The sequence below is a fragment of the Schistocerca nitens genome, chromosome 3 (assembly GCF_023898315.1).
Source record: "Schistocerca nitens isolate TAMUIC-IGC-003100 chromosome 3, iqSchNite1.1, whole genome shotgun sequence".
Lineage (NCBI taxonomy): Eukaryota > Metazoa > Arthropoda > Insecta > Orthoptera > Acrididae > Schistocerca > Schistocerca nitens.
The window spans coordinates 712,951,443-712,977,683 of NC_064616.1; the positions used below are offsets into that span (position 1 = coordinate 712,951,443).

Here is a 26,241-nt window from a genome sequence, read left to right on the forward strand (position 1 = left end):
CACTGTTATTTCGCTGTTTACTAGTTTTTATTAATAAAACCAACATTATGTGACTTTTTTTTTTGTACGTAATGTGACTGACAACGAACGAGAAACTTCTTCTCGTCAAGATACTATTAAAATACATTCAATTATACATCGCCAATTTTTGGCACCAATATTTACGAAAATGCGTTACGCATGCTTTGCATCCAAATTGACGGAAGAAAGAGATTTTTTTCAAAGTGTTAATGAACTCTGTTACTCCTTAGAAACTCTGAAGACTCCTAGTGCATTCGGGAAAATTCCATTCATTCGATGTAGTAGATGCCGTTTTAATTTATTTATTCCGTGACTGTATGAATGGCCTAGCCGCAGTGGTAACACGGGTTCCCCTGTCAGATCACCGACGTTAATCGCCGTCGGGCTTGGCTAGCACTTGGATGGGTCACCGTCCGGATATGCCGAGTGCCGTTGGGAAGCGGGGTGCACTCAGCCCTTCTGAGGCCAACTGTGATTTAGAAGTAGCGGCACGGGTCAAGAAAATTGACAACGGCCGGGAGTGCAGTGGCCTGTTCGGACGGTCTTTGTTTCTTTTGTGTCTGTATGAAAAATATCATCCTGCAACTTGTAATGTCGAAAGCACACCCTGCGATTAATAGTTCATTACCCTCGTATTTTGGCATTTTGTAACTGACTGTATTATTGAATAAAATTATTTAAACTTTTATTTATCGATGTTTGACTTGGACTTTCCAAGCCCGCCCCTTCTCCTTGAAAACTTTGTCTGCATAACGAAACGGCCAGATGCAAAGCAGTTCTCAGTACCTTACCTGACTGCGTGTATAAGGGATTCCGGAAATCACTACAGGCATACATTTTTAGAAGAACTTCATGCATTGGGTGGTTTACCTGTCGATAGTTATAAATATAATATCTGTTGTGATAATAAATTTAGCAAACAACCAAATAGCATTGGAAATTCAATCAAATTTCATGCAAATACCCCTATCATCATATTACCTTTCAAATGTAATGTGTATGAAATAATATGACTAGTGTTGAAAAAATGTAAATTACAAAAACATTAGCATAACTCGATACAGCTATCAACTGATTACAGAACTTGAACGCTATCCACCTGATCGCCGCAAACTCGTGCCCAGGGTCGCAATACACCGGTACATCAATGACGAGTTAAATTTCTCTTCCAGTTTTTTCGAAATCCCTAAACAGCACGCCTTACTAACTACACACTATGTTGTCCTAATGACTACTATAAGTGTACAAATTTTGAAGTAAATTCGTGATCCGAACGTCATGGCCTCCCCTTGTGAGTGTAAGTGTTCAACCTGAGCCAGATGATAGACCGGCATTTCCTTTTTCTGTACGTTACGTAACGTTGTAGATGTGTGTGTTGGCGAGGATGTGAGCACTTAACGATGGAGGTATCAGCACCACATGCATACTGTCACTAAACACCTCATTTCACTCACACTTACATTTGGATAATATTTTATTTTGTTTCCACAATAGTAAGGAAGTCCACGGAATCGCCATTCCTCGTGTTCTATCGGCAGTCGGTTGGTGACTTTTTCGGTAGCTCGTTAATTACACCCCACTTTCCGACAGTTGTGTACAGATCTGGATGCAAACAGAATGTTTTGTATAATTTGTTAAATAATGTGCAGTGCAACACAACATATTCTGGAGTACCTACAAGTCCCAGATGAATACTCTTAAGCGACGACATTTTTAAAAACTTATTTGACGATTCGCTGCCATTCAAATGTTTAATTCGAATTCGGTAGCACACAGTTCAAGGAATGGAAGAAATCCGAAAATTGTTAATTTGTAATTACATAAGACAAAAAATATTTTGGTCATTTTTTACCCGCCTGTCTGTCTGTATGTCGTCCGTCTATTAAGACCCATTTTCTCTAGAACAGGTTGGCATATCAAGTTAAAATAATTGTCACTCACTAATGTTTACGATCCCTTGGCGGTGTAAAAATTTGAAGCTGTTAAGTCAATTCAGTCAAAAGATACGGCCATTTATGTCACACATTCTGATTCTCGAAAACTCACTCATAGAAACATGTATGAATCATGAAATTTGGCGACAAGTAAGGTTTCACAGTGCAAGGAAAGGAAAAAATCTGATAATTGTTTATTTGTATTTATATAACACGAACAAATATTTTTTGTCATTTTTATCCGTCTGTTTGTTTGTCCGTCTGTTAAGATGCATTTGGTGTATCAAATTAAAATTTGTCACATACTAAGATATATTGCCCCTTGGCTGTGTAGAATATTAAGCTTGTAAGTCAATACAGTCAAAAGCTACCGCCATCTATGTCACATATGTTGATACTCGAAATCTCATTGACCAAATCTTATCGCTGGACTTGGGCGTTTGAGTTAATCCGCAGTATGTGATCTAATATTCACCTTAGTTGTAACTAGTTTATATATATTATTAATAGTTTTATGTTTCTTTATATTGCAGAGATCGAGTCAGCAGAAGCATGCAAGTGGCTTCGTGCGGCGGGATTCCCTCAGTATGCACAGATGTACGAAGGTAAGTTTCTGCTGCTTCCTTATGTCTTTTTGCAAGCACCTTTTTCTCAGTGATGCAGTGAAGTCTGTTATTCGTGTCCGATAAACTTAATCCACTTTATTGCCTCAACGTAGATGTATATAAAGTCATAATTCTCAGGATCGTTGCAGCGTAACAACGCTGACAGTGAAAATCCAAAATATTCGTAATATTCATTCGTAATAATGGTCACTACAGTCTTGCTACTCAGGTATTTTTGGCTCCGGTTCTACAACAGAGGATGTAATTTTTTTGACAAGTTTCCGTAGATAAAAGGAACACTACATAGCCTGACAAAAAAAAAGAAAAAAGAAAAGTGAAGCACTCAGAAGACATGGTCAGAAGTCAATTTAACTTCATATACGTACTCACCATCGGTAGGTATGTAAATGTTTAGAGTTGCAATTCTGTGAGACAGGTACAAAGGCCGCGAGAGTGCATACTGTTGTTCGTGTTTGGTGTTGTTCTCAGGCCTGAAAGTATATACAGGGTGAGTCACCTAACGTTACCGCTGGATATATTTCGTAAACCACATCAAATACTGACGAATCGATTCCACAGACCGAACGTGAGGAGAGGGGCTAGGGTAATTGGTTAATACAAACCATAAAAAAATGCACGGAAGTATGTGTTTTAACACAAACCTACGTTTTTTTAAATGGAACCCCGTTTTGGTAGCACATCTGAACATATAAACAAATACGTAATCAGTGCCGTTTGTTGGATTGTAAAATGTCAATTACATCCGGAGATATTGTAACCTAAAGTTGACGCTTGAGTACCACTCCTCCGCTGTTCGATCGTGTGTCTCGGAGAGCACCGAATTACGTAGGGATCCAAAGGGACCGGTGATGGACCTTAGGTACAGAAGAGACTGGAACAGCACATTACGTCCACATGCTAACACCTTTTTATTGGTCTTTTTCACTGACGCACATGTACATTACCATGAGGGGTGAGGTACATGTACACACGTGGTTTCCGTTTTCAATTACGGAGTGGAATAGAGTGTGTCCCGACATGTCAGGCCAATAGATGTTCAATGTGGTGGCCATCATTTGCTGCACATAATTGCAATCTCTGGCGTAATGAATGTCGTACACGCCGCAGTACATCTGGTGTAATGTCGCCGCAGGCTGCCACAATACGTTGTTTCATATCCTCTGGGGTTGTAGGCACATCACGGTACACGTTCTCCTTTAACGTACCCCACAGAAATAAGTCCAGAGGTGTAAGATCAGGAGAACGGGCTGGCCAATTTATGCGTCCTCCATGTCATATGAAACGCCCGTCGAACGTGCACCTCACCCCTCATGGTAATGTACATGTGCGTCAGTGAAAAAGACCAATAAAAAGGTGTTAGCATGTGGACGTAATGTGCTGTTCCAGTCTCTTCTGTACCTAAGGTCCATCACCGTTCCCTTTGGATCCCTACGTAATTCGGCGCTCTCCGATACACACGATCGAACAGCGGAGAAGTGGTACTCAGGCGTCAACTTTAGGTTACAATATCTCCGGATGTATTAACATTTTACAATGCAACAAACGGCACTGCTTACGTATTTGTTTATATGTTCAGATGTGCTAACAAAACGGGGTTCCATTTAAAAAAACGTAGGTTTGTGTTAAAAAACATACTTCCGTGCATTTTTTATGGTTTGTATTAACCAATTACACTAGCCCCTCTCCTCACGTTCGGTCTGTGGAATCGATTCGTCAGTATTTGATGTGGTTTACGAAATATATCCAGCGGTAATGTTAGGTGACTCACCCTGTATAAGGAGCGTGAACAGTGTCACATGTTGAGTAATCACAGTGAAGGAGATTGAATTAAGGCAGCGTCGTCAGAACCTGACAGATTTCGAAAGGAACGTCATTGTGAGTCCTCATTTGGACGGCAGGTCGAATCGTGCAACATCTAAATTTGTGGGGCTTTGGGATGTGACACTGTAACACCACATGTTGCGAACCCTCCCAAGACCATTACTTTCTGTGGCGCGCATGTGGGCGCCGCACCAGACCGAAAACAATGGATGAATCGATTAGAAATCATTAAGTAATAAATGAGGTGACAGACTGAGGAGCGTTTGAGGACGAACAAATGCTGCTGTACTCATAATTTATATATACACTTTATTTCGAAGTACTTCAAAATTCGGTCTCGGCTTAAACCTATAGACGCTTTATAATAGTAATTCCTGACATACTGAATAAACGAAATCTAGAATTTGATTTCAGCTGCCTTCATTTTGAAGTGAGTTAATAATTACTCAAAATGGTGCCTACCGATAGAAACGATTCGAGTTTGAAAGGAGTGTCTTCTTGCTCGTGAGGTGCATAGGAATACAGAAGAACTGCCGTTCCGATGACTGAGACAGTGCCAGTGTAGGAAACCTCTGGGGCATCAAGAAAGCCGACAGTTTCTGTCGCCGGCCGCTGTGGCCGAGCGGTTCTAGGCGCTACAGTCTGGAACCGCGCTGCTGCTACGGTAGCAGGTTCGAATCCTGCCTCGGGCATGGATGTGTGTGATGTTCTTAGGTTACTTAGGTTTAAGTAGTTCTAAGTCTAGGGGACTGATGACCTCATATGTTAAGTCCCATAGTGCTTAGAGCCAGTTTCTGTCTCAGCAAGCCAGCTGGCATCGACGCTATATTTTGAAGTTGTAAGCGCACCAAAGTGTGGGGCAAATCAGCCTTTAAAAGGACTAACGGTCACCACATCTACCCATTCTGTCCTTTTCTTACGAGAACGACCTGCAGCTGCCACCTTGTCATCATTCGCTACCACATCATCTTATAGTTTGCAGCCATGCCGTAGTACAGTTACCTGTTCATTACTTTGAACATAGGTTAGTAATGTCGTTAATTTCGACCGGTTTTACGATCACTTGCTGATAGCGAATATATCTCAATGCGACAGCTGGGTAGCGGTTAGATTCGTCTAACCCTCCGTCTCGCTCTTTTTCGCGTGGATCTGTTTGCCCTTATTCAGCATTCTCTCTCCTGTTAGGTTCCAGTTTGTGTGTGTGTGTGTGTGTGTGTGTGTGTGTGTGTGTGTGTGTGTGTGTGTACCTATGGTTGAAATACTTCTTCTCTGTGTTGTTTTCTGATAGTGTGATGTCGGTGAAATTTGCCATCGTCTTAATAGTATCCTTTTTCATTCTGATTTACAGATATATTACTCTTTTTATTAGTTCTAAATCCTTTTGTTATTAGTGCTGCCAATTTCTACCACCTTTCTCCAGTATCGAAACAAATCAAGTGCCCCCTACTATAAGCATCGTAGTCGATGCCTTACACGGTCACATACTGGGGCCGAAATCAACCTGAAATCCCGGTGACCTGATAATATTTAACTCGTCGGCAAACTGGGGACGGTTCATTTACTTCGCCTGGGATTATGAGGACGGTGCCAGTGAGTTAAGGTGTGGTAGCATAGGAATGTGGCAGCAATCATACTCGTCGTCTAGGTCCTGGTTGACCACGCCTGGCCACCACAATGGGGGATCGTCGTATTGCGCACCAGGCACATTGTAGCACCTTTCCATCTGCGTCTGCCACTCGAGAACAATAATTGACTCCCTGTAACATTCTGTGTTATCCCACACTATTGGTCGGAGTCTAGTAGTAGCATGGGTAACAATTACCGTCCTGTGCCTAGGATGCCATTAACACCACAACACAAACAGTTGCGTATGGAGTATTACTGTGACAGGGAAGCATAGATTGTTGATAAACAGCGTCGGATTGTCTTTACCACGGATGACAATCGTCGGCGAGCATGATGGCGGCATGAGGAGACGTCCCTTTCCTCAAATGCTTTTGGACAGGCACAACTGTGTTGCTCCTGGCGTCGTGATGTGAGGAGTCATCGGGTATGACTTCAGCTCTGGGCTGGTAGTGATTGAGGGAACTCCGACGGCATAACGATAACGCGTCTCATATGCTACCTCTGATGCGACGGCAGGGCGATGCCATATTTCAACAGGACAATGCTCACTCAGACATGGCAGAATGTGTATAGACAGTGTGCGTGTTGTTGAGACACTTCCGTGACCAGTAAGATCCCCAGATCGGCCGGCAGTAAAATGTGTGGGACAAGCTCGGATGTCAACGTTGTATCAGTCTTAGTTTCCAGGATATAAAGGATCAGTTACAATTGTTTTGGGCCAGTTTGCCTCATGAGATGATACATTGGCTTTGATACCATTCACAATCAAATCAGTGTATGAATGCAGCTCCGATGGAGTGGAACTTCGTAGTGGTAAGTGGGGTCATAATGCCAGGTTTTTTGTAAATTTGACACGATTTTGTAAACTAAAATGACGTCACATACTCTCTCAACCAGTGAAGTTTCCTTTTGTTTCCTCCTCCCCTTTTGGGCGATTTGCTTATTTTGTCATGCATCGTATTTTTTAAAAACGTTACACCAATGATGGCTGTTACTAATAGATGACACTGATGAGGTTAACACATTTGCTGAAGAAATAGAAAGCACGTTCTCAAAAATAACTTTTACTACGGATATAGAAGAAGGGAACATGAAAGTGAGTGTCCTAGGTTGTCCAGAAAATTCATGTGCAAGTCATCTATGTATGGTTAATTTAGATAAATTCACGAACTGATGGATGTATGTTCCTCCGAGACACACCTAGCAAGGCGACGCAAGTGGTTAGCACACTGGACGGGCATTCGGGAAGAAGGCGATTTAAATTCGTGTCTTGCCAGTCAGATTTAGGTTTCTTGTGATTTCTCGCTAGAGAAAAATTCCGGGATGATTCCTTTGAAAGGGCACGGCCGATTTCCTCCTCCATCCTTAGAACTTTTTGTTCCTTAGATCTGTACTGTCTAACTCTGCTCAGGTAGAGAACTGTCCCAGAATTGTTAATATCATATTTGCAGAACTTGTCTGAGTCGGTTGTCCCATTGTCATAGGGGTGACCTTAAGGGCGACGGGGATTCATTTCATAGGGTTTCAGATTCATCCTCTTCGGTTGAGCCAGCCGGTGTGGTCGAGCGGTTATAGGCGCTAGAGTCTGGAACCGCGCGACCGCTACGGTCGCAGGTTCGAATCCTGTCTCGAGCATGGATGTGTGTGATGTCCTTAGGTTAGTTAGGTTAAAGTAGTTCTAAGTTCTAGGGGACTGATGACCTCAGCAGTTAAGTCCCATAGTGCTCAGAGCCATTTTTTTCTTCGGTTGAAAGACAGCGCTCAAGCTTCGTAAGACTGGAAACGAATATGTCTACTAAACTATCGATTTACTGGCCTCCAAATAGAATGTTGGGAATTGTTGTCTCTTATAATTTGAATTTATATTGTTTCCTGTATTCCTCATGTTAGTCGCTTCCAGGAACTGAATCGAGTGGTAAACTCTGTCTTCCCCTGTATCTGAGGGGGGAATGTCTTGAGGTACGGATGGGGGATCAGAAACCACCTTGCTGATGAACTGGTTGAAAAAGAGGAAGGAATGAGCTGTAATCCCGCCCGTATTTTAACCAAGCCAGACTGTGCATTGGTACTCGCATTTTAACCAAATCTGACTTCGACGTCTAAGAATGATAAGTTATTGAGTATAGTGAATTCGTTCTCTTTAAGCTTCCTGAGCAAAGTGGAACAGTTCTTAGGCATTGCGAGATTGACTCCTCCATAATGTAAACACCGTAAATTAGTAGCTATGTCCTCCGCCATATTTACTACAGTGCTCGCTACTAGGGCACTATCTGTCGAAATGCCTGAAACTGAGGCTTTTGTAACATTGACGGACAGGGGAAATAATATGGATACCATACACACCTAGTCCCAAGCAAGTAAACGTACCTGGGAAACACCTGTGAATCGAATATTAGGCAACGTGGTTGGCGTTTAACAATAGTTGATTTCCCTTATTTATTTATTTTCTTGCAACCTTCTTCACTCTAATCAATTTAACAGATGATTCCATCTAGGAAAGTATTTCCCGCTCTTCAAATTCTAAAGTTACTACTAGAATAATACCTTGCTTGCGTACTATATAACTGGGTATCAATGCCACTAAATTGTGCTTTACAAATAAATCTGATCGTCGTAAGTAGTTGGAGGCGAGTACATTCATTACTTCCGCTTTGATCCTGTTTTTACTGAGAGAGATAGTATTAACAATTTTGCCTTTATTTTCAGAATGACCCAACTGTATTAACTTCCCAACAGACATTGGATGAATCTTGCTAAAACTATCTATTTTACTTTCAATATAAACAGAGTAAGAGTCACAGACGTTTTGTTTATGTCTCTCATTTTTAACTGTACCATAGTTTTCATTAGCTTTGAAGTAATATCAACACTGTCATTTTCCCATCAGACCGTATAGTGTTCCTTTGAATGGGAAAACCATCTTTTACGATACTTGCAAGACTATTTTCTGTGGCAAAGTGTTTGTCATTAACAGGCTGATTGTCCACGTCACTATTTCCGACTATATGCTGAACTTCAATACTGACTACATCCTTACAAAGACTCTCCACAGCATGAGGGACAGTGGCAACTGCTACAGTAACTGAAGCGTGATCAATGTCAATATGCTGCGGTACAGGTGATCAACTCCTTCTCGGGATAACAAGTTGAAGGCAGCGAGGCCGCCGAAGGACACATCAGAGATCCACGCCTGACGCCGTGTGCCCGCCGGCATCAGAAGCTGCACTCTGTTTAGTACAGGATATCTTTGGATGGTGTACAAAAATGCAACGTTGAACAAGCTATGGTACCTTATTTTCTGTAGGCCGGGGTCCAAACTGTGAAGATATACAAACTCCACATATACGCCGTAATCCGCGAGCCACCTAATGGTGTGTGGCGGAGGGCACTTTTGGTACCACTAACTGAACCCCCTTCCCCTGTTCCACTCGTGAATGGCGCATGGGAAGAATGACTCTCGGTAAGCCTCTGGATGGGCTCCAGTTTCTCACATTTTCTTCTCGTGTTTACTACGCGGGACGTATGTAGGCGAAAGTAATACGTCGTCCGACTCTTTTCGGAAAGTGCTCTCATGAAATTTCGATAGTATAACTCTCCGTGATGCACACGCATCTCTTGCATCGTCTGCCAATGGAATTCGTTGGGCATATTGGCAACGTTTTCGCGCTGACTACACGTTCCCGTGACGAAAGCGCCGCTCTTCGTTGAATATTCTCTATCTCTTCTAGCACTCCTACCTAATAAAGATCTCATATTGTTGAACGATACTCAAGAATAGATCGAACAAATGCATTATACGCCACTTCCTGTGTCGATGAGCTACATTTCCTTGAGATTCTTCCTATGAAGCCCAGTCTGGCATCTACTTCGCCTACCAATTGTCTTACGTGGTCGTTTCTATACATTTTACGACAGATCCTGTTTCCAGCAGTTTCTCATCAATAGTGTATTTGTACAGTAGTGGCTTTCTTTTCCTATGTACTCTCATTATGCTGCATTTACTTACATTCAGAGTCAATTGCCAGAGCGTGCACCATTCATCTGTCCTCCGAGGTCATTTTAAACATCGATACTGTTTTCTGGCTTTACTACTTTGTTATAGACAACCGAATCATCTGCGATCGGTGTCAAACAGCACCCGACACTTCCTACTAGACCAATTACAGACACTGAAAATAGTAACGGTCCTATCACACTCCCTTAGGGTACTCTGGAAATTACCTTTACCTCTAATTATCTTTCCTTCGTGGGGGCCACAGTCATATAAAATGTTTTGAAAGAAATTTCCACATTTGACTGTTAATTGTTCAGTTATTGTACACAATCATGATTTCGGCTTTGTAGCCATTCTCAAATGCATGACGAACTGGAAATTAATGGCTCTGAGCACTATGGGACTCAACTGCTGTGGTCATAAGTCCCCTAGAACTTAGAACTACTTAAACCTAACTAACCTAAGGACAGCACACAACACCCAGCCATCACGAGGCAGAGAAAATCCCTGACCCCGCCGGGAATCGAACCCGGGAACCCGGGCGTGGGAAGCGAGAACGCTACCGCACGACCACGAGATGCGGGCTGGAAATTAATAAAGCATACATATCATACAGTGTAGGGCATAGAAACAAGCAGTTATTCCGTATTTGCAAACATTACTTACATGTTAAAATATGTCTGTTCTCTCTGTGACACATCATCCAATATACATATTTCTGGTATATAGACTATTTGTCGTATTACAGGATACGAGTACATATCCAAGATATAAAATCTAGCTGACATTGTTCATCAACTGACGTTGAAATACGACTGACATGTGACATACAGGTCAGACATATTTTAACATGCAAGTAATGTTTGCAAATACGTAATAACCGCTTGTTTGTATGCCCAGCACTATACGATATGTATACTTCATTAATTTCCAATTCATCATGCACCTGAGAATGGCTACAAAGCCGAAATCACGATTGTGTACTATAAATGAACAATTAACAATCAATGGCTGAAATTTCTTTAAAAAAAGTTACATCTGTCGATTTTTTTCCGTTATGAGCGACGTGTTGAGTTCTATCTTGAATCCAGTCGCAAATTGGGTCCGATACTCGATAAGCTGTTTTTTTCACCACTAAACGGCAATGCGGGATGCTATTAAATGCCCTCCTGAAGTGAAGGAAATCGTGGTAGTCAACGTGACAAGCCGTTACTCATGGTTTATCAAAGAGAACAGCTGTAAAATGATTATCAGCTCCCCAAACGTCGTACAGCGCCACAACATTTACATAAACACCGAAATATTAGTACCCTACCACAATATGTGTGTTATTGCACTTGACCTCCCGCGGCGGTTATCGGAAATAACGCAGTGACGTTAAACAAGTACAGCGGTGACTAAGGAAAACGCATTCCACTGAAATGTTTTCAAGACAGTTGCGCATATACTCTCAAGTGGTTCGGTATGTCCTAGCGAAATACTACAGTAAAAACTCATGATAAGCCGACCGAAGCCCTGTCAATCGCAGGTGCAATAATATTGTGGTCAACTAATATTTTACCAAACAGGTCGAACGACTGCGCTACTCTACGTAAACAAGGAAGTGCTCGCAATGAGAGCTCGCCACAAAGAGATATAAACTTAGACTCTACTATCCAACAGTTCTGCGCCAACGCCGCCATAAATCGAGTCACAGTGCTGTCCGTGCTATCTGCTTGAAATTTATATTTTCTAAATGATGCACAATGGTTTTGTCCGACTTGTTAGAACTAGTCACCGCGTCCTATTTAGGGTTGCCAGTTGCTTATTTCCATCAGTTCATTATATACGAAAATTATGAAGTACACTCAAATTACAGACGACTGTAGGACCCGTTCTATGATGAACAGCCATCTGTGTATGCATTTGATATCTTTCTGTGTAATGTGTGACGTCATGCATATGAACTTCTTACCATCAGTGTTCGTACTTCTCTCTGTACCTGGGCTTCAACAAAATGTTTACTTCCGTTTAGTCATTCTTCTGTGCTTGTAGCGGGTACCGTGGGAGTTCACACGGCAGCTTTTCAAAGTTACTGGTATCTTTGTTTCTTTTCTAGCTGGAGCGTGTTTTCCTGTGTACTATTGTTCCATAGACAGCTTTTAGTAATTTTCACCACTCTTTAGCCTCTGTTTCTTCTAATCGACTTTTCTCCTGTGTTTCACTTTTCAAGTGTAGTTTATTTCCCTTCATTTCTCGTGACGAGTTTTCTGCATTACTTTCCATAGCTGTGATGGTGCTCAGCTTTTCGTAACCGCGAACAGCCGACCGCTTGGTGCCCTTCCCTTTGAAGGTCTGGCCAGGCTTCCTAGTTCTGAAGCTTGATACCTGCCCCCGTCGCAAACTGATATCGCTGTGATGCAGCCTCATCAGAGGAAAGTCTGATGAAAGCCGGCGCCGAGTAAAGACTCCAGAACAAAACAGTCACAAAAAGAGTGACTATACCTGCATTGCCATAATAAGACATGAAAAAAATCGTCTGTGGGCGACGAACTCGCCCATTTACAGATCCCTGATAAGCCTCGAGTACCCGTAAGTCTAATGCTGTGTCGCTAAAATGCTGGAACAGATGCAGTATTGCCTCTGCTGCACACGACGCTGCTCCCGGCTTACACTTTTTGACTCATCGGGAACCGACGGGAGACTATAACACCGGTCGCGTCGTTTAGTAGTAAAGTCTACGCGAAGGACATAAAGGATGGTTATAATCAAACTTTCTCTACGTGAGTCAGTGCAGACGGAAAACTATTTATCGTATGGGTACCCGAACTTTAGAGGAGTGGTGTTCAGACTGTGGTTTCTTAATTCTGCAATTTTCTATTCAGTTTGCTTGCAAATGGTTCAAATGGATCTGAGCACTATGGGACTTAACTTCTAAGGCCATCAGTCCCGTAGAACTTAGAACTACTTAAACCTATCTAACCTAAGGACATCATACACATCCATGACCGAGGCAGGATTCGAACCTGCGACCGCAGCAGTCGCGCGGTTCCAGACTGTAGCGCCTAGAACCGCTCGGCCACCCCGGCCGGCCGTTTGCTTGCATATTTCCTCCTTATGGCTAGTGAAAGAAAACACAATAAGGAATATCGTAATAATAATTACATAGCTTGAAAAGTACATTAAACAGAATTAGCAAAATTTAAAAGAAACACATGACAAAACAAATGTAAATACGTGTTAGCTACGTGTTGTATGTTTATAGTGGTGTTACGTTGGTGTGTGCTTTCATGTTCCATGAAATAACTTGTAAAGAGCATTTTATTGATATGTTCAGCATTCCGTAGTAGATCAAGCATATTCAGTTCTTTTGAATCCTATCATCATTCAAATGATTTGGAGAAATATTAGCATCACTTCCACATCTAATTACTGCGATTAGGGACAGGGACCACAATCAACATTGCAGGATTTTCAAATATAAATTGGTCACTATTACACTCTTACGAGTGATCTTCATAGTGTTTGATGTTAATTTATACAAGCTACGCGGGTCATTTATTAGTTGTGCGATTTTTGGTAAGTGTGAGGTACTCAATTTATTACTCGTTTTCGGAGGCAGATAACGTTACACGAATTTGTTTATACCAATGCATAGTTTCACTAAATCGTGGCTTGAAGATACTACTCTCATTATAAGACAAATATCTAAAAAAGTAGGCACCTTACCTTATAAAGAAGAAGTTCCTGCAAGTATATGTCTAGAGAACAGAAAGGTATGGAACTGAAACGTGGACCCTCGAAAACGTAAAAGAATGTTAATAATTATGTGTACAAATAAAGTATGAGATGAAGAAGAACTAAAAATGTTAGATAATGAAAGAAATCTACGAAACACCCTTAGCAGAAGAAGGAATAAGTTCGTCGGATATCTGCTACGACATCCAGCAACAGTTTACTAGGCACTGGAAGGAACGGTAGAGAGAAGATGGTTCAAATGGTTCAAATGGCTCTGAGCACTATGGGACTCAACTGCTGAGGTTATTAGTCCCCTAGAACTTAGAACTAGTTAAACCTAACTAACCTAAGGACATCACAAACATCCATGCCCGAGGCAGGATTCGAACCTGCGACCGTAGCGGTCTTGCGGTTCCAGACTGCAGCGCGGTAGAGAGAAGAAACAGTAGGGCTAGACAAGCGTTAGAATTGATAAAACAGACTGATGAAGCTGGTGGACGTAGTTATTAGCCTAGAGGTGGGAAGGTTGGCACGAGATGGGGAAAGATGGAACGCAGCATCAAGCCAGTCTAAAAACCGATGACTGAAAACATTAAAAATTTAAAAAATCAATTGGAGCTGAGTGCAGTGCGCATAAGCAAGGGCCTGTTTCTCTTGGCAGCATTATGGGCTGTATTAGTAGCATATATCTCTGTGGCCAGTCCTTATTTTTCGGGGTAGTACGTTCACATCGCAGTTACCGCTAAAGTCTGCTTTTCTCCCAGATGAACTTGAGGCCTTCAGAGGAGAAAGTGTCGGTGCGCGGGGAAGTATTTATGTGGACGCAGAACCTCGACGTGAACTGAGAGTGAGTAGGTTTGTAAAGATGACATACTCGATGTTTGTGCACTTCCTGATGACTGTGGGGCGTGTAATGATTCGTCCTAAAAGACATCAATCCTCGAGTACGCAGGGTTGAATGTCTTCAATAGCGAACGATTCAGCGCATGGAGTGGCCTGACTTCGGACCTGAACCTCATACACTCCTGGAAATGGAAAAAAGAACACATTGACACCGGTGTGTCAGACCCACCATACTTGCTCCGGACACTGCGAGAGGGCTGTACAAGCAATGATCACACGCACGGCACAGCGGACACACCAGGAACCGCGGTGTTGGCCGTCGAATGGCGCTAGCTGCGCAGCATTTGTGCACCGCCGCCGTCAGTGTCAGCCAATTTGCCGTGGCATACGGAGCTCCATCGCAGTCTTTAACACTGGTAGCATGCCGCGACAGCGTGGACGTGAACCGTATGTGCAGTTGACGGACTTTGAGCGAGGGCGTATAGTGGGCATGCGGGAGGCCGGGTGGACGTACCGCCAAATTGCTCAACACGTGGGGCGTGAGGTCTCCACAGTACATCGATGTTGTCGCCAGTGGTCGGCGGAAGGTGCACGTGCCCGTCGACCTGGGACCAGACCGCAGCGACGCACGGATGCACGCCAAGACCGTAGGATCCTACGCAGTGCCGTAGGGGACCGCACCGCCACTTCCCAGCAAATTAGGGACACTGTTGCTCCTGGGGTATCGGCGAGGACCATTCGCAACCGTCTCCATGAAGCTGGGCTACGGTCCTGCATACCGTTAGGCCGTCTTCCGCTCACGCCCCAACATCGTGCAGCCCGCCTCCAGTGGTGTCGCGACAGGCGTGAATGGAGGGACGAATGGAGACGTGTCGTCTTCAGCGATGAGAGTCGCTTCTGCCTTGGTGCCAATGATGGTCGTATGCGTGTTTGGCGCCGTGCAGGTGAGCGCCACAATCAGGACTGCATACGACCGAGGCACACAGGGCCAACACCCGGCATCATGGTGTGGGGAGCGATCTCCTACACTGGCCGCACACCACTGGTGATGGTCGAGGGGACACTGAATAGTGCACGGTACATCCAAACCGTCATCGAACCCATCGTTCTACCATTCCTAGACCGGCAAGGGAACTTGCTGTTCCAACAGGACAATGCACGTCCGCATGTATCCCGTGCCACCCAACGTTCTCTAGAAGGTGTAAGTCAACTACCCTGGCCAGCAAGATCTCCGGATCTGTCCCCCATTGAGCATGTTTGGGACTGGATGAAGCGTCGTCTCACGCGGTCTGCACGTCCAGCACGAACGCTGGTCCAACTGAGGCGCCAGGTGGAAATGGCATGGCAAGCCGTTCCACAGGACTACATCCAGCATCTCTACGATCGTCTCCATGGGAGAATAGCAGCCTGCATTGCTGCGAAAGGTGGATATACACTGTACTAGTGCCGACATTGTGCATGCTCTGTTGCCTGTGTCGATGTGCCTGTGGTTCTGTCAGTGTGATCATGTGATGTATCTGACCCCAGGAATGTGTCAATAAAGTTTCCCCTTCCTGGGACAATGAATTCACGGTGTTCTTATTTCAATTTCCAGGAGTGTATTTAGGGTTCTCTCATGGCAGGCGCGCTACTGCTCGCGGTTAACACTGGCTGTGCTGTGTGGCTGTTCGTAATCACACTATGTAAGAGCACTGACGATACTCGTGCAGTACTAAACTGACACGTTCACTTTATATATTCCATACTTGTTCTAGGTTTAAACACAACTTTCCTTACTGGAATTATATGTTATATTTTATTTATATCGCATTGTTGTTTTCAGTTGTCGTTGTTTTAGGAAGTTTTACTTGAAGTGCGTAAACTAATGTTTGAAGATCGTCTCATCAATGATGCAACGAGTATAAATACTGTTAATGAAAGCGTGGAAATGGTTCATCATGTACAGGTCTCCCTAAATCACTTGAGGTGAATGGTAGTTGTTGCTTTTCTCTATTTTTGTGCCAATGGGCCCAGTCTTTCGTGTTTAATTTGTAAGACGATGGACCGATAAACTCTATCCTTTCTTACTGGTGGTGTTAGTCCCTTTGGATGTAAGGCGTTAACTGTTTCTCTTCTGAATAACTATCTTCCACAATTCCCCCATAGAAGATAAAATTCCCTATTCTCCTGATGTCTCTTTTTTTTAAATTACTGTTTGTTATCTGTCGTAGGACACTTTAAGTCACAGCCAGCCTGCAGACAAACACTTCGTAGCGCACTTACATATGGGAAGGCAAGTATGGTGGGGCTTAGTGGCTTTCGAGGCGACGCGTATATTTCGTGCTGCACTTTTGTATGCACATGATGCTCCAGCAAAGATGGCCTATCAGAGGTCGACCTATGCTCCGCGTGCGTGTTCTCATTAAAAGTTTCCACCGCTCATGTAGTTGCACAGCCTGTTGCTTCTCGTCGCTACTTTGTTGACGATGGACTCTGCTTAGATACTCTTGTGGAAAGTTCACAGACAGTGTCGTATGTCAAAAATAGTTGTCCGATAGATTGCTGCGCCGTACAAGCAGACAAGCCATGCATATATATAAGTCATATTACCATTTGTTTCTTTGATTTCCATCGGAAACTGTTCGAACACTGATGAGACGTACGATATAATTCGTTTCTAAAATGTTTCGTCTAAGTGGGACAGGGGCTAAAAGGTGTTGAATTAAGTCCTTTGGAATAGGAAATGTAAGTTCAGGATTATAATTAGAATGCAGTGAGATAAAGAATGATGAATTACACAGAACAAGTGACATTGCGCATTTGTGCACATACAGCCGCCGCTTGTCGAAACAAAGAACGGCGGCAATGTGCGTACACGGATACTGTTTGGATACCGTTGACACATTTCGGAACACCTAGAACAACTTATTTCAGGCACGTTTGCACTTAGAATCAATGCCGAAGTTGGTGAGTGAAAAATCAGTAAGTTGACATATTTTGCATATTTTCATTCAATAATTTTATATGGAGTAATATTCTGGGGTAAGTCATCTTTAAGAAACATAATCTTCATTGATCAAAAACGTGATGTATAAATAATATGTGGTTCTAACCCCCGATCGTCTTGTAGGCATATGTTTAAGGAATTGGACATTCTGACTACTGCTTCACAGTAGATTTATTCCCTCATAAAGTTTGTAGTAAATAATCCACTGCAGTTCAAAAGAACAATGTTGTACTCAACTACAACACCAGAAGAAAAAATTACTATTATTACACAACGTTAAGATATTTTTAGCAGAGAAAGGGGCGCACAACGCAAAGCGCCTGACAGACAGCAAAGTCAAATTTTAAAATAAACTGAAAAAGTTTCTCCTTGGAAACTCCTTCCATGCCGAAGCAGAATTTCCATTATTGTAATGTGTAAAAGGTACTAGGTAAGACTAACCAACTTACATCTATATGTCTTCTTTTTTATTTAAAAAAAATTAAAAATGTCAATGCTCAGAATTTAGGCTTATTTACAAAGTATTTTGTGGTATGAATTTAAAATGACTCGATCCACACCATTACGATTTATCGTGCAAACGATCCATGAAACATGAAACTAACTAACCTCCATTTGATTTTGTATTTATAAACCTGTACTCATCCGACCAGAAGTCCTGTTCATCCTGCTACCGAACTTGACTAATGCCCACTGTACCTAACTTCAACCTTTTCATTGCCCTTTTAAATTTCTAAACCTACCCATCTGATTAAGAAATCTAGCGTTCCACGCTCTGATCGGTACTGTGCCAGTATTGTTTTTCCTGATGACGACATACTCCTGAATAGGGCCCGCCCGGATATTTTATCTCCGAAATATATTTCCCAATAGTATGTTATCGTCATTTAACCACACAGTAGAACTTCATATCCTCGGGAAAGGTAACTGCTGTAGTTTCCCCTTGCTTTCAGCCATTAGCAATACCAGCACACCAAGGCCATGTTGGCTGGTTATTACAATGGCAGATCAGTCAATCATCCATGCTGCAGCTCCTGCAACTACTGAAAAGGATGCTGTGTCTCTTCAGGAATCACGGGATAGTCTGTCCTCTCCAAAGATACCCCTCCGTTGCGGCTGCACCTACGGTACAGCTATGTGTACTGTTGAGGCACGTCAACTTCCCCGCCTTGGCAATGTCTGCGGTTGGTAGGTCAGGGTTAAATACATACAAAAATAAATCACTAGAAAAATGTCAAACTAAAAATCAAAAAATGCGTTATCGTAGTGTATATCAAATATAGTTGCGCTCTACCAAAACCACGGTTCGGTAGTTTTGGTACGCTACATAAATGACGTGAAAGTGGTTCTATTACTCGTAATATTAGTTACATTGGTAGGGAAAGAAACATAAGTGAAGGTGTTTGAGAGAAACTGGGATACGAGGATATCTCTTTATTTTTTGTTCGTTTGTTTGTTTGTTTTGCACACAATTAGAACCGCACATTATTCATTTTTAGGCCATTGTGTACTTTATAACCTTACAAAATATTAATTGCATTTTATAAGTAATTAAAATTAGTTGATTGAATAACTTCTGCGTTTTTATACAACCAAAGCAATTAATTTTGATGCACGTACAGTTTACATACACAAACATAAAAAATCTATGTAATTATTCTTGTTATTTTGTACTCAATAGAACATTCTTCATCATGTCCAAAGGCAAGAGATTCCCATTATTATTATTTATAAGTGTGAAATTTATTTGTTAATAGCAGAAACATGTTTTATGCAAGCTCGATGGAGCATTGAAATGATGTTTGATATGCTTCCATTACATGTTAGTAACGGTGGGGATAATTTGTAAAAGACGAATCAAGTCGAAATCTTGAACTACAAGAAGAAAGATGATAATACGAATATAAGTAAAAAGATTGATATGGGAAGAGTCGAGTAATAGTAAGTAATATCAAGCAATTTTGTGCAGTGGCCGACAGTGTCTGTTATGTTGTATCAGAACCAACGTTTATTATTTAGCATTTAGTTTGCAGCGAACAAAGCAGTTTCCATCCGAAGCAGTCCATTTGGATTAGATCTCAGATTCATGAAAAGAGGGGCGAATTAAATGGAATTTTATCACAAACCGACCATGTCACAAGGCCTGAAGCGCGCTAAACCGGTTTTGCGAGCATGATAATGACCTCACATTGATACCTTAGCCATCATATTCGCCTGATCTGAAACCGACAGCACAAGTCTGTGACGCTATCGGGCAGCACAACCTATCGGACCGTAATTTATGGGAATTGCGTGACCTGTACGTAGATATCAGGTACAATATATGAGGGGGGACAAAAATTTTCTACCCTGATAAATAAAGAATGACATAAATTTCATAATACCAATTTATTTTTCAATATAATACCCCTGCACACCAATACACTTGCGGGCAAGCTCTAATAACTTCTGCAAACCATTCAAATAAAAGGTCTTCGATTTCGAGTCCAACCAAGCGTTCACAGCATCAATAACTGTATCATCATTGTCAAATCGTCGTCCTTTGAGGTCATGTTTTAGGTTTGGGAAAAGAGAAAAGTCTGATGGAGCCCCAAATGTGGAGAATATGACGGATGACGTAAAGATTGGAGCCCGCAGTCACGCAGATTTTCCAGTGTTGCGAGGGCTTTATGCGCCGGTGCGTTGTCTTGATGCAAAAGAATTCCGCGAGCCAGCTTTCCGCGCCTATTTTTCTTTATCTCTTTTCTCAAACGGCGCAGGAGGGTGCAATAGTATGATGCATTGATAGTCACGCCCCTTTTCAAGTAGTCCACCATAATTACCCCTTCTGCATCCCAGAAGACTGATGACATCACCTTACCTGCTGATTTTTGCACCCAGAATTTTTTTGGGGTAGGGGTTGAAGGACGTTTCCATTGCTGTGACTGTTGTTTTGTCTCGGGATCAAAGCGGTGAACCCACGTTTCGTTCATTGTCACATACCGTGCAAGAAAGCCGTCTTCGTCCGCTTCAAATTGGCGGACGATTTCTTCACAACACTACACACGCTCCCGTCTCTGATCTGCATTCACGTCTTTCGGGACCCACCGAGATGAAACTTTCAACATTCCCAAAATATCCGCAAACTACCATGAGCACGCCCATGAGAGATTCAAAATGTGGTTTCAATGTGCTGCAACGTTGTTCGACGATTCCGCAAAATCGCATCGTGAATTGCAGTCGCTGTATTCTGCATGTCCTCCGCAATTTTGTTGTTCGTAATTCTCTTCAAATGAAGGTATTCAATCACAGTAAGGTTCTTGATTCTCTCGATATTCGCCATTTCGCTTACACTGCGGTGTACAACGCGGCCGAGCGGTTCTAGGCGCTACAGTCTGGATCCGCGCGACTGTTACGGTCGCAGGTTCGAATCCTGCTTCGGGTATGGATATGTGTGATGTCCTTAGGTTAGTTAGGTTTAAGTAGTTCTAAGTTCCAGGGGACTGATGACCTCAGAAGTTAAGTCCCATAGTGCTCAGAGCCATTTGAACCATTTTTTGTGTACAACGCATCCTAGCGGCAAAACTAACGAAGCTGGAGCCGCGAAATTTGACGTGCATTCCCACAAAGGGTCATCACAAAAGTAGGTGCTGTTGTTTGTGCGAGATATTACGGTAGCTATCTCGGGCTAGAAACTTTTCGACCGCCCCTCTTCCTTTCGAAAACGTACCAAGCACTTTTGGAATCCAAGTCGAGCAGAATCACTGTTATAATGCGTTCTGAAAGAGGATCAACACGCCATGAGAGAGTTGATCACTATGTTTCGGCTCATATTGTACGTCATTTACTTTGAGTACCAGAGCTGAAACTAATGAGCGTGTTAAAAAGTCACCTGTAGTGATTATATTCGAAGTTATTTGTATATAATGTTTCCCAAGCCCCAGATATTACACCATGTTATCCATGGAGTGTATTATATGCGAATTACATATACCACTTAATTAGTAGACTCACGGGATAGTTCTATCTACAGTTACGTCGGAGTATATAAAATAATAAAAGAAATGAGTATGCCACGAAGAAGTGTGCAAACTGAACCCTTATGCCTGACCGGGACCCCATCCCGTATACCTCTCTGATACACAAATCTCGGAGTAACTTGTCACAAATGTTCAGTTGCAATCATTGTAGCTTTAGTCTTACTTTTCTATTCATTCATTTATTGAACGTTCTGGTCCCCATCTTTATTCTATAATTGTTCATTTACTTATGTCCTTAATTCGTCATGTTTTAATTAGAGGTATATCTCCAAGTCTCAGCTTGATACCTGCCGAGCAGTTTTACTTAGCTTGTTACGTAACTCTATTTGCCATACAATACTTCACACTGTTTTGTTGCCTGTTTAAAATCTTTCACATTTCATTACGTGCCTGAATTAAGTACAATCACGAACAATGCGCTAGGAATCTTTTGTTCTTCATAGCAGTACTTCTTGTAAGCTTCGTTCCATTCATTTGATATGCGTGGGGTAAGGCACATTTCTTCTGAGACGAGGGGAGGATACTCTTAATATGAAGTCTTACAGGCAGACTAGGGATAAATTCTTAATCACGCCTGTCTGTTACACGATGTTCCCATTTCTCCTGACATTCTGGCGCTAAATGTTATGCACTTAATGAGTGACCAGTCAAGAGTGAGAGGTGTAAGATAACAAACACAGAAACAAGAGAATTTAAAATTCATTATTTAGAAGCCTGGTTATATATAGCCTTGGTGCAGTGTTTATGTGGCCGAGCGGTTTTAGGTGCTTCAGTTTGGAACCGCGCGACCTCTACGGTCGCAGGTTTGAATCCTGCCTCGGGCATGGATGTGTGTGATGTCCGTAGGTTAGTTAGGTTTAAGTAGTTCTAAGTTCTAGGGGACTGATGACATCAGATGTTAGCCGGCCGGGGTGGCCGAGCGGTTTTAGGCGCTACAGTCTGGAACCGCGCGACCGCTACGGTCGCAGGTTCGAATCCTGCTTCGGGCATGGATGTGTGTGATGTCCTTAGGTTAGTTATGTTTAAGTAGTTCTAAGTTCTAAAGGACTGATGACCTCAGAAGTTAAGTCCCATAGTGCTCAGAGCCATTTGAACCCATTTGCAGTGTTTAAGATATTTCTTCACAACAGGAAAACCGGTAGCTCAAAAAAAATGGCTCTGAGCACTATGCGACTTAACTTCTGAGGTCATCAGTCGCCTAGAACTTAGAACTAATTAAACATAACTAACCTAAGGACATCACACACATCCATGCACGAGGTAGGATTCGAACCTGCGACCGTAGCGGTCGCTCGGCTCCAAACTGTAGCGCCTAGAACCGCTGGCCACTCCGGCCGGCCCGGTAGCTCACGTAAAACCGAGCGTACAGGTAACAACTAGAAAATAAAATTACCTTAATTCAGTATAAAATTTCCTAAGAGCCTTTGTCTACAAGATGGCTCTTTTTTCCGGCATCTGTGGCGTCCTGGCTGCGACGTAACAGCTGGTTTATCGCAGTGGGAAGTGTAGCAAACTCTTTGTTACTCCAGTAAGGTACAGCAGTTCAGGTGAGCACCCTCTTCCGGTGGCGCTGCCCGGAATCGACCTATGGCGTCTATGTGCCACTGACGTGGTCAGAAGTCGACCTCGCGGCCCACACTGTCATTAGGTTGGCTGTAGCTTCTGCTTCAGTAGTGCCAAGACCTTGCAAGGTCGGCATACCTCGGCAGTACTGCGTCAGATGCGGCGGTCTCAACGTTGTTGTTACGCTGCAGACGGTACAGCTGTGTCCCGGCCGGCACAAGCGAATGTCGGGTTCTCACAGGCGCCCTGCGGCTCGGTATCTAGGAGGGCATAGATTCGACACTCGCCCCATCCGGCAGCGGTCTGCAGCACGAAGAACGAAGCCAACACACAGTAGATGCCTTTTCGAAGCCCGGCTGTATCGACAAGCCCAGCCTGCGAGATGGAAAGCTGTTATACGAGACAAGGCAGGTCCTGTTGCAGTTGGGGTCACGTACGCGGCCCGCCAAGCGCCATCGAAATGTCTCGAAACGCCGGTTATTGCCCCAGCGTCCACGTCGTGATTGAAGAGCTGCAGGCATGGCGCAAGTGCTCAGCTTGCGTGTGTTAGCGAATGTTTGGATCTTGGCATCGGGCCCTGGCTTGTGCCGGGTCGCTACATATGCTCTATCCACAAATGGAACACGAAATAACTTTAACATGTGTCATAAAAATATCTCTCAGCCAAGTGCTTCACTGTGATTCATAGAGTATAGATGTATAGTGGCATCGATACAATCGTTCATTTTCTGCAGTTCTCTCATTTAGCCAGCCTAATGTTTACCGTGGACTCCGAACCTCGCAGCAACTTGGCATTTTTCACATTAAGAAATTGGTGACAGAGGTGAAAGAAGTGAAAAGTGACAGAATAATTTATAAGCTTCTTAAGATCGCGTTATGCGCGTTTTAGTGCTTGAACGTCTTCCACAGAACTTTATTTGCTCGCAAATATGTCAGTGAACTTGCTCCGCCGGCCGGGGTGGCCGTGCGCTTCTAGGCGCTACAGTCTGGAACCGCGTGACCGCTACGGTCGCAGGTTCGAATCCTGCCTCGGGCATGGATGTGTGTGATGTCCTTAGGTTAGTTAGGTTTAAGTAGTTCTAAGTTCTAGGGGACTGATGACCTTAGCAGTTAAGTCCCGTAGTGCTCAGAGCCATTTTTTTGAACTTGCTCGATTGACAATTTTTTCTGCCACAAGTCGTACCCCAGCGAAAGTTCAATAAACATTAAAAAATTTCTCATTCCAGTTAATATACATTTCAGTAAGGGTGTGCTGATCATCTCTGTATACAGGTGTTGATGGGACCGCAAGCGAAAGTGGCTTCTCATTTTGCATTCATCATCCTTCATATCGAGGAAGGTGGGGAAGTGTTAGACGCTAGGCTCGTTTTATGTTTTCTATGATTTATCTAAATCACCAAAGGCGAATGTCAGGGTGGTTCCTTTGAAAGGTCACGGTCTATTCCTTCCAGATCCTTTTCCAATACGAGCTTGTGCTTCATCTCTAACGAAATGTAATGATATGAGCGTATGGCATCGTTGGCCGGGAGGCACAGAAGTTCGGCCACCAAGTGCCAGTCTTATTTCAGTCGACGCCACATTGGGCGACTTGCGCGCCGGTGATGAGGATCGAATGATGATGGGGACAACACAACATCCAGTTCCCGAGGGGAGAAAATCTCCAACCCGGCCGGGAATCGAACCCGGGCCCGCTTAAATGAGAGGCGAACACGTTACCACCCAGCTAAGTAGGCGGACATTTCTAACAAATTCGTTGTCAACGCCGGCCGATGTGGTCGAGTGGTTCTAGGCGCTTCAGTCCGGATCCACGCGGCTGCTACGGTCGCAGGTTCGAATCCTGCCTCGGCCATGGATGTGCGTTATGTACTTAGGTTTACGTAGTTCTAAGTCTAAGGGACTGATGACCTCAGATGTTAAGACCCATAGTGCTTAGAGCCATTTTTGTCGTTGTCAACGGCACGTTAAACCCTAATTTTGCTTCCTTCCATCATTGACGAAGATTGTAACATCAGTACCGTAGCTTCGTTTCCGACTCAGTCGTAAGTCTACCAGAGATCGTGAACATTTCCATAGATCATTTATACTTTAATTATTTACTTTTGTTACTACTTCATGCCTGCTGCAGTTGCCTTGCTATGAACAGCAAAGTATGTGTAATTGCGAGCAGCTTTTCAATTTTTCCTTCTTATACCACTGCTAGTCCTCTTAATGTCTATGACGCAGATTCAACTTCCTCTCGCGGATATTGTATTGTAAAACCTTCGCGATAAACTTTGCTTCTTTGCACCAGTGAAGAAGGTCGATAAACAATGACGATTAGAATAGGTTTTGTGATCTTGAAATATCCGATTTCATTGTCCATATAAGTAAATGGCTTTCAGCAGCAGCACAGACACGCGCAGTATAAATAAATTATCCGGATAATTATCGATGTAAATTCTCTGAATTACCCGCTCTGGCGCAAAGTGATTGAGTGAGCTTATCTCTCGTTCTTGCTTCGTGTTCTGCAATGAAGCACAGGAGAAATGCAAAAGGTTTTATCTTCTGTTTATTATAGGGCTGACTTAGCACAGACGAATTTAATATACAAGCATATAATTATGAAAAGTTAACGAATTAAATACTTCATGCAGTCAGACTTTTAATGAGCTCCTGCCGCCACTTACATGTATTTGTGAATCGTACTATCAAACACATCAAGACATGTGAGATTATTTTGCCTTGAAAAACTTAGAGCAACAACGCGGCTGCGGAAGGAAATATACTTGCCATAGTCTTTCAGCCTTGTCAGCTAGCTTATGGATGTTAATGACTGTAAAGGTTTCCAGAAGTAGCCGGCTGCCGATAACCGGTATCATTAGAGATTGGTTTAGATTAGGGAAAGATAAGGAAGTTAATGTGTGAGAATTTTGATTAAATACAGTGTAAATCATTATGTTGCTGAAACTGTAGAATTGCTTAATTTTTTTTTAAATGTAAAGAACAAAACAACATGGTAGACAATCCATTATGCACAATTTTATTCTGTACTAATTAATCACACCAGTAATTATTCACGTAATTTAGAAATATAGGTTTCCTTACAATTACG

At 42.9% G+C, this 26,241-nt stretch overlaps 1 protein-coding gene across 1 annotated transcript in view; it reads left to right on the plus strand.

Moving 5' to 3' along the window:
• The window catches only part of LOC126249400 (rho GTPase-activating protein 7), a 281,270-nt gene that overhangs the window by 29,755 nt on the left and 225,274 nt on the right, over positions 1-26,241 (plus strand). The window contains exon 2 of the mRNA XM_049951053.1: positions 2,489-2,560. Coding sequence (XP_049807010.1) covers positions 2,489-2,560 — 72 coding nt within the window. The remainder of the gene's footprint in view (positions 1-2,488; positions 2,561-26,241) is intronic.